The sequence below is a fragment of the Oryzias melastigma genome, linkage group LG5 (assembly GCF_002922805.2).
Source record: "Oryzias melastigma strain HK-1 linkage group LG5, ASM292280v2, whole genome shotgun sequence".
Classification (NCBI taxonomy): Eukaryota; Metazoa; Chordata; class Actinopteri; order Beloniformes; family Adrianichthyidae; genus Oryzias; species Oryzias melastigma.
In genome coordinates this window covers 33,254,439-33,264,597 of record NC_050516.1, presented here as the reverse complement: position 1 = coordinate 33,264,597, position 10,159 = coordinate 33,254,439, and the positions used below count along the sequence as shown (strand labels likewise).

General features: G+C 37.9%; 1 protein-coding gene and 1 long non-coding RNA gene across 2 annotated transcripts in view; one reads left to right on the top strand and one right to left on the bottom strand.

Moving 5' to 3' along the window:
- The window catches only part of LOC112145556 (complement C1q-like protein 4), a 28,220-nt gene extending 24,277 nt beyond the window's left edge, over window positions 1-3,943 (top strand). Inside the window, exon 4 of the mRNA XM_024270859.2 lies at window positions 886-3,943. Within this exon, the coding sequence (XP_024126627.1) occupies window positions 886-1,065 (180 nt within the window). The 3' untranslated portion in view covers window positions 1,066-3,943. The remainder of the gene's footprint in view (window positions 1-885) is intronic.
- The window catches only part of LOC112145557, a 26,144-nt gene that overhangs the window by 15,446 nt on the left and 539 nt on the right, over window positions 1-10,159 (bottom strand). Inside the window, exon 2 of the long non-coding RNA XR_002919095.2 lies at window positions 1,035-1,093. This is a non-coding gene — a long non-coding RNA (uncharacterized LOC112145557). The remainder of the gene's footprint in view (window positions 1-1,034; window positions 1,094-10,159) is intronic.

Below are 10,159 nucleotides of genomic sequence, written 5' to 3'. Positions count from 1 at the left end.
AAAATGCTACAAGAACATGTTCAAAACACAAAACAATGATTTTTATTGGAGCTGGTCTTTAAAGATCCTCTTCAAAAGTGTCCTTAAGCATAAATGTAACACAAACTATTAGCACAACTGAAAGATAAAAATGCAATGAGGACTCAGCTTTAGATCCGCGTTATAACCCAAATCTGTGGGAGACATTGGAATACTCATGACTTTACTGCGGTTTCTGTAACTGCTTGACAAATGAACCGAGGAGTTCCTTGATATCATCTCGCCTCGCAATCCCCACCTGACTCTAAAATCCTTGTGTGGATCAGGTGTGGGAGCAAGAATCCTCGGGAAAAAGTGATAGTGACTTGGAAAGGTGAGGCTCTCAGATGGAGGTTTGAGGCCAAAGATCACTGCACATCTAATCTATCTATCCACTGGACAGGAAAGCATCAGTGCTGAAGACATTACACCAGATTCTCAGTAAAAAACAGGAAATAAAACGGCTCTGGTCACCTTCAAATGAAGTCAACGAATGATGGAGGGGGATGGAAGATGATTTAGTCATTTAAAAATAAAGATCTGTGTTAATTAGGATTTTACTGATGAGTTAAATTATTAAAACTAAACTTTTAATCAGTCTAAAAAATGAGAACATGATTTTGGCCTTTTTGTGTGTGTTATATTAGAATAAATGTTCTGACAGATTTCTTTCAGAAAGGTTTTGGTATAACCAATCATTCTGAAGAATAAACCAAATGTAGATGGTGTTCAATGTAAGGTTTGGATCTTGTGTCTCTTCCTCGCTGTGTGTCAAACATTAACCAATTGATGGAGACGTGTGGATGTTCTTCACATTTGTATCTGTTTTTCCACTCATCATTCTATCATGTCTTGTTTCTGTACCAGGTAAGGGCCAGTGCTATCGCTCAAGATGCAGATCAGAACTATGACTATGCCTCCAACAGCGTCATCCTACACCTGGACGTAGGGGACGAGGTGTGCGTTCAGCTGGACGGTGGCAAAGTTCATGGGGGGAACACCAATAAATATAGCACCTTCTCGGGGTTCCTCATCTATGCCGACTGACTGTATCCTCTCATTTTCTGCTCCATCTCTGAAAACATGCAAAAACAAGAGAAAAGGGATTATTTTATCCATAGTTACTCATTTGTTTTTTCATGTCTGTGCAGTAGGGCTGTGTATCACTGCCAAACTAGTTTATTTCCAATTTAACATGTTTAGATGAAATATTGATTTGTAAATCTTTATTTCAAGCACACTACTTCAAAGAATTAACTCTAAATTTAACTAAAATAGTTTTTAAACACTTTGATTAAAACATGTTAGGAATATTTTTTATTTTATTATTATTATTTATTATTTTATACTTGATAGATGGTACCAAGTATGATCTAATGGTAAGTTTTGTTTACAACAATGATGGTTTAGAAAGATATGAACATATGTATTCAAGAGAAAAACAGGTTATTTCAAATTTGGTCTACTTATTATTAACATGGAGTAACTGCACCACAGGAAATTGTTTATCAAATAATTTTGCATTAATTCATTTTGGCAAGTAGTTGGTTAAAAATTGAATAACAATTGAAAAAGCTATAAACTTTAAAAAATGTGCAAAACAAAAGAGTTTTTGAGATTTCATGGAAGCAGCCATTTTGAAATGAGCAGGAAAAAGCCTTCTACTGCCTCTAGTGGATTGATGATTAACTACAGGAAAGAAAACGTGGACCAACTTACAAATAATGTGGCTTTGAGGAAAGTTTGGATCATACTGAGATAGAAGTCTCAGAAATGTATCAAACATGATAGAAATGGTTGTTTAGGGCAAAAACAGAAACTAAAGCAGCTCATTTTACCTGGAAAGAACACCTTGAATTTTTTAATGATTTTTTTTAATGACTATTCATTTCCTACAGCAGTCCTACTGCACAGATCACAGTGAAATCCATGTAGCCTGAAGGGATTTTGTTAAAAAGTAACAAATTATTGTAAATATTTCTGAAAAACATGGACTTCTTAAACGTTCACTTGTGTAAAAATGACTCAGTGGTACAATATAAGTGAGCATGGCATATATCAGATGATTTCCCATCAAAGCACATACAAGCACAAACTTGCAGTAATGTATTGAATTCAGTGGATTTGAATAGGACTCAAACTGAACTTCGAATCAGTTGATGAGGCGCCAGTTTCAGCCACTCCTCCCATTGACTGAAGCGGATCTGAATGTGTGTCAGTCAGAGCGGGGCATTTGGCTGGAGCCTCTCACCTTCACTGTGAAATAGATTTTCTATGTCTTAGTAGACACCAAACAAGGAAAAGCACGAACTTATTGATCCCACCTGACAATACAGCTGAACCTCATCATCATAACCTGGTGATTTGTGTTCCTGTTTGCGGTACGGAGACATCCGAGTTTGAATGTTTGCTCTGCAGCTACACTGAGGTGTGAAGACATCATGTTATTGTCAGTGTTATCTATTTAGGCTGTAACTCCTGCACCAGAGGTGTTAAGCTGCTGGTAACGGCCACCGAGCAGACACGGATTATCAATACTGAGGTTGAGCCTGAGATTGATCCAGAGCCTCAGAATCGCATCATATCCTACTAATGAGCGGAGGCTTCCTCTGCAGTCTTACCTGCTCAGTCACACCAACACCTGCTTTCCTGGATATGTTACAGAACTCAGCTTCACCAAGAGAAGTTGCTTCCATCACTCTTTTTCTTTCACATTTTTTGTTAGTGAAAAAACACTATAGCCAAGAAAAATAAAATATGTCTGCTGTTATTAGAATTCTAATTGATTTTGATTTTCTTTCTTTAAGTTACGATTGAATGGTGTTTAAAGTCATTATTATTGAGAAATATTTCATTCCTTTTATCTTGCTGTCATATTGTTTCCGAGTCAACTGTTCCCATTATTGTGACTTGCAGGTTACAATCCTAAATTTTTTATCATCTATATATTGATTTTTTTCCCCCCCAGAGATCTGTATTATTGTTTAGTTTCATGTATTTTCTGAAATTTGATTGTCCAAAAAAATGATACTGCTGTAAAAGCAAAGGGGAATGTAAAACTACATTTATGGCTGGTTTCCACTGAGCAGTCCGGACCAGACCGGTTTAGAACGGTCCGGTTCTATTCAGGTGAGCGTTTCCTTTGAGCGTTGGACCATCAAAGTGCATGCGGGGTGTAGATGAGGACCCAGCTGAGACTACAGCGAAATAAAAGTGGCATCAGCTGAGTGAAGGGAAAATGAAGAAGATAACCTTTGAGGATCATTATAATCCGGATCAGATGTTTATTCTGGAAGAACCCGGACTCTACGCTGCAGAACAGTCTATTGTTCTGGATTAAAAAGAAAAAAAGTCTTTATGTTGATTAGTGCTGCCACAAACGCTTATTTTAATAGTCGACTAATCACTGAATATTTTTTCTAATTAGTTGACTAATTGGGTAATTTAGGGGAGGGGTGTCTCTGTATTGGTGGATTCGGCGTGTCTCCGGTCCCCAACCCGGCCCAGTCCGGTCTGGTCTGGACCGCTCAGTGGAGACGAGGCATTGGATGACATGAAATACATTTGGGGAGTGGTTTTATTTTAAGGTTGTGTAAACGGGTTGAGAAGGTTTCTTTTGTTTGTTTGTTTTAAAGAAAGATGATCCTAAATGTTGGTGCAAAACAAATGAATAAACCTTAATCATTGGTTCATCCTAAAGATTACCCTTCAGAGTCTCTGATGTTTATCTAACAAATAAAATATTATAATGACTATAATCTGTCATAGCTTCGGTTCGTACAGCATGGTGAGCGTGTATTTAACAAACTGCTGAAATAATGATTTGTTTTTGTTATTTTGCCACTCTCATGCATGGAAATGTGAAGCCTAAAAATGTCTAAATGTTATTGACTTTTCCTGGCTATAAAGACAACATAAAAAACAACATTTATTGCCATGTATTTCTGCTTTAGGTTGTTAATCTGCGAGTTACATTTTAAGTTCACACTAAAACATTATCAGAGGGCTATGCATTAATATTTAGTAGCAGTTTTACCCTGTCACATCTCCTAAATGTATCTGCTTCAACTGCTCAGGTCGTCTAGCATGAGTTCGCACCATCCACCGGTTCAGATTTACATCCTAACTGTTCACAGTACTGCATGACACCTCTGATAAATATGTGAAGAATGTGTTTTCCCCTGAAAATTGATCAGAGTAGTGTGGTAGTAGCACTTGAATTAGTCCTGAGTGAAAATAACCAGTGGTAGTTTGGCAAATACGCTTTTTAAAACATACTTTTGGAAATAATGTCCGAACAAAACAAAAAAAATAAATACTATTGTTTCTCCTTGAAACAGCTGTTGAGGCACACGCTGAGCACGAGGTTCTGTTTGTAATGTGAATGATTACATATGGAATGAAGAAGAAGACATACAACGCTCCATTTGACTTGTAGCTGGACCAACAATCATTCCCAAAAAAGAACAGTTAGATACACTTTTTCTTAAATTAGAAGTCAGACGAAACAAAACAAAGCTAAGCTAAGCTAATAAAACATAAAAGACATGGAACCTAAAAAATCCCAACACTGAATAAGAAATTACTCTTCACACGTAATTAGGGCGGGGTTAGAGCTAAGGTTAAAAAAACGTGCGGACAACAGCGCTGCCACAAACAATTATTTCAATTAATCGACTAATCCGGTATTTTCCGCTTAAATTGAAAATTCTTAAAAACTCTGAAGCTGATAGCTGAAAACTCTGAAGCTTGATAGCCAGTTAAAATATTAGTTAAATGCCAAATTAGCCTAAAAAACTGAAAAAAGCCTAAGTTAGCCAAAACAGCTACCATGAGGCTGAAATATTAGCTAAACTCCAAAATAGCTAATAAAAAACAAAAATTCCCTAAAATAGCCAAAATTGCTATCATGTAACTGAAATATTAGCTGAACTACAAAAATATCTAAAAAACCTTTATAAATACCAAAACAGTCCACAAAGCTGCAGGATACCATTATAACTGTCAACTTTACTACACTCTGACTCCATATAATATAAAGTAACGACTAATCAACTATTAAAATAGTCGTCGACTATTTTACTAGTTGATTAGTCGTCAATTAGTCGACTAATCACGGCAGCCCTGTATCAATGTGCATCTTGGCGTCTTGTATTACACGGGGCCAACGTGATTTTCCATCAGTTTGTCCATCAGTAAATACGTGCGACTCATCTGTTATGATCCAGTGTGAAGCTGCGTTCACATCAAAGAAGATTTGCACGTCAAATTCGCGTCGGCCGCCTCCCCTTTTGACACACATCAGCTTTGCTGCTCGATGCCTGTCCAACACTGTTCATAGACGCCCCACCCGTGTGTGGGAGGAGCTACAGCCAAATGTTTTTAGCCTGATCGCTACATGGAGCGGTGTCTGTGTATATCTCACTTACAATGCATGGAAGACACGGATGATGTTACGAGATCAGATTTACTTTATAAAGATCTACAAAAACACTGGTAATCACGTCTCCATGTCCGGGTTCATGAGATCATTCAGAGACTCCCGGTAACCCACAGCAGGTTGAGAAAATGGAAGTTCAGGGCGAGAATGGTCATATCGGTCCTCCATATTGGATCTGTACTCAACCCACTGATGGAGTCGCTGAACATGTCACATGACCAAAGATGAGTCTCTTAGTGGTTGACGCTGTCCAACTATTGCTCAAAAGGTTCAGATGTTTAACTCTTCGCTCTAAATCGAGCTGAGCCGCTCGGATTGTGCTGCTGCCCGACTGACACACCGACTCTCAAATCGCGCAGCAGGACCTAAAATCACATCTGCACCATTGACCTAACATTGAAACTGGATGCCTGTGACACGCGAATCGCTTTCAGTGTGAACGTAGCTTAAGATCTCTGTCATCTGAATGGTTTTTGCTCATTTGTTTTTGCAATGAAACAATAACCTGTTACAAGTTCTCTGTAAGAAAGGTCCACTGTAAGACTGACAGGAAAGAGGAAAAAAAAAACAAGTTCCATGAATGTAACCCCAATTTTAAACTAAAAAGTGAACTTTGAAACAAAGATGGAGGAGATTTGTTTTTCTTACTGAGTCATCTAAAGCTGCTCTAATGGGGTCCCAGAAAAACAGACAACTGGAACATGTCCTCTTTAAACGCATCTATTTGTAGCTGCTCTCTGCGTTGAAGCACATTTGTACTTGAATTAATAAAAGGATCTGTAAAGAATGTGGGGCTGACGTCATCCAGGGACTTATTGTGATGTGTCACCGTATGCCTGCCTGCTGTGTGGCTTCCTTTGTGTTAAAGGAACCTGTATGCTAACTTTAGAATCTTGTTTTTGGTTGAGTCATGTCCATTTCGGTTTTATAATTAGTTCTAGTAACAGTTTACTAGTTAAACCTGTCCACTGCAAGTTAAATCAAGAGACATATTTGATGAGTTCTAATACTGTTACAACAAAGAATCAGAGTAGTACAGAAGGCCTACACATGTCCAATATGTCCCATACCCGAATTTAAAAAAAAAACCTTTTTCATTGATTAAAACCCAAAGCACACCACTAACTAAACATGTAAAACAATGAAACTCTGTATCAACAACATAGTCATTCAAAGTGTGATAAAGAAGAAACAAATTCTCTCAGTTTGTTTGTTTTTTGTCCAGATTCCATGTTATTTCTCTCTGAACTGAAGTGGATGACCAAAACACTCCAGCATCTGCTCCTGGTTTGGCCCTTCTGTCAAACTTTAGAAACTTTTGTGGCCCATGCGTCAAAATGTTTGTCCACCCCTGGTTTAATCAGTGCATCTGAAGCATGTCTGGGCTGTAGGAGTGCCTGCAGAAAACCCACACATGCACTGGGAGAACATGCAAACTCCATACAGAAAGGTCTTAGATGGGATTTGAACCAGAGGTGAAACTACTAACCACAGCTCCACCACACAACTCATCTTTGATATCAAGGGTGTCCAAACTCAGTCCTCGAGGGCCGGTGTCATACATGTTCACCAACCAACCAATCACTGAAGCTCCTTATTGGCTAAACACACCTGATCCAGGTAATCAGCAGCAGATAAGGCAGGATTTCTGGAAAACCAGCAGGCCGGCCCTCAAGGACTGACTTTGGACACCCCTGTGGTAAATGTGTTTTAGACCAATGAGGGGAAATTGAATAATTTCTCTCATTGTACAGACTTGTTGAAAAACACTGGACTGGACAACATCTTTTGTGAACGGGCTGAAGAGTCTCCATACCTCCGGTATGAAAAATCCTGTATGCAAAGAATTTATTATTCATTTTTGGTTTGGATCTTCAGTAGGGAAAAGCGCTGGACGACACTTCCTGTCGTCGTAAAACCTTTCACCAATCAATGGGTTACATCGTATGACAACAGAAGCTCCGCCCTCACGGGTCCATTACATTTTTCTATGGACCTACAACCAATGGGGGACCAGGAATGGTACCAGTCGGTCCTGCTTAATGGGTCCATTTTGAAATAGAAACGCTCAAAAGTCCAGTCCAGTCTGGTCCGGTCCGGTCTGGACCGCTCAATGGAAATGAGGCATAACCTTAACCCAGCACTGGTTCGCATCCAGATCGCACCCAGAACTGCATCTGGTTTCAGTTCATCTCCGGTATCGGTTTAGGGTACCAGTACTGGGTTTGGGTACCAGTGCGGTATGTGATGCGGTACTGAACCGGTTCTGGTTCCTGGCCCGGAGGTTGGGGACCTGTGACTTAATAGGAACAGCCAGTACGTCGAAAAACGATGAGTTGGTGACACTCAGAACATCAAAAAGTGACACAGAGGCGTCCTTAACCAAACGTCAATGTGACGACTTGGGGATGAGAATGTGTAGCAGTGTGATGTACCTTCACAGTCTGGATTCAGATTTAAGACAAGTCCTCAGCTCTGTAAAAGGGACTCAGTTGCACTGGAGAAATGAGTTTCCACAAACGTGCTAGAGATCTTTTCCCAAGATGTTAAAGTAGTACTTTAATTTGACTGTAGTCGTACACACTGTAAAATGATTCACAAATGCCAGTGACTGTTGTTGATGTGCCACGCTTATCGTTTCTCTGTGCCTTATTTAATCTGTTTATTTATGTCTCCCTTGTTGAATACAAGCTCCGTGAAAACAATTATCCATGTGATGTAACGGCATCCTGACAGGGATTTGCCATATCCAACTCAGGCAGTCCGTGTGAATGTTAATGCAGAGTTTATGACTGTAAGCCTTTTTATGTGGTTAGATGGTGTCGCCGTCCTGGAAAAGCCCCATGACCTGAAGTATGTGGCAGCAGACTCGACTGTTGAGCAGCACGACTTAACCCTAAATGTGAATATTCTCATTAATTCTGTATGTATTGTGCTGTTGTTGGAAAAGTATCCTGACACTGTACACAGAGATACCTACGAGTGGCTTCACATAACCTCTGTATCATGCAGCATCTGCTGTGTGGTTTGATTGTTTCTTTTGTTTGAAAGGAATCTGGAATGATTGTTTTATTGTTCTTTGCAAGCTGACTGTGTGTGTATTTGTTAAGTATAGTGTATGCTTTGATTTGCTCCTTGAAAACAATTATAAATATATATAAATATAAGCAGGACTACTTTCTGTCACCAAAACCAAACAAAATGTTAAAAAAATAAAAATCTGCTTCTTTATTTATCTCACAAGAGATCTGAAATGTACATAAACATGTTCTGATTTTTTTGTGCATGAATTTCATTAATGAAAAGTAAATACAAATTCACCTGTACAGTTTTATATATGTTCCAATTAAAATGTTACTTCAAACATCTAGATGTCCAGTTTGTTTTATATGTTTACAGGACTGAATGTATACACCCACAGTGAATTACAACATTTTTAAACAAAGGCCTAAAAAATGTTAATTTATAAAAAGTAGACCAGACAAAAATAAACTTAAATTAATAGTGCACCCAGGGCCCACCCCTTAGAACTGCTAACTCAAACTGATTTATGAGACACTTTTTGCACAGCGAGATGTGAAAACGAAAAGCAGTCTTGGTTGACTTTGTTACTTTAATTATGTCACAGAATGATCGGTATTGAAGAAGAAAATGGAAACGCAGTTTGGAGGACTTTGTTAAAGAGACAAGTAATGCAGTTACATTGTGAAAATGAAAAAGCATTTCTGTTTCTGCATTTAATTTTTACATTTGTTTTTTCTAATTGCATTTTGGTATAAATTTATGAGATAACTTTTTGAAAATGAAATGTAAAATGCCATTTTATTTATCATTTTAATTAAGTTACACAATGAGCGGTGTTGAAGAAAAAGAAAATCCATTCGGGGAATTGCTTTTTCATTTCATTTAAAAGACAAGTGATGCAGTTACATTTAGAAAAGGAAAAAGCATTTCCAGTATTGACTTTTATTTTGAGTTATGAGTCACAAACGCTTCCATAGTTTTACCACATCAGATTAATCCAAAGGATTAGAACATTCTTTCTCACTGTATGATCACATGACTTTGCTAGATTCAGACACACACTGGACTGGAATGATGGTTGAACATTTTTGCTGCATTACGTGCGTGTTGTCTGCTTTGATGGTTGTTTTTACGCTGTATAGTAAAAGAAATCTACTGTACCTCAATCCAAATATTTTCCAAGATCAATTATGAATTTATTTCATTTTAAAACAACTTTTAGGCCAATTCAATTAACATTTTTAATCAGACAGAGTAATCTGATGGGATTATAGGATTATAAATCAATTCACCGATTTATAAACAATTGTGATACTAATAATCTAAACCTAATGCTAAATCTCACTCAAGTAAATGGCAACAACCACACTGTTGTGCACAAAATGATAGATCTCAAAGGGTGTGCGTATTTGGATGTCTCTTTGATTGATGTTTATTTTTTAATGTAATTGTACTCCATTTCATATTATTGCTCTTGAACAACATCCAAACAAACATGGTTCTGAAATGCTTTTAGGGGGTTTTATCTTTGAACAGGAGGGAAACAATATGTATCTATTTTTTTAAAGTTGGTATAAGAATAAATTATTTTTCATCTTTGTTTGTTTTTAGCTTTCAAAGCCAGGGGCCCGTTTCAAGAAGCAGGTTTTGTTGGAACTCTGAGTTCGTGAACTCCAA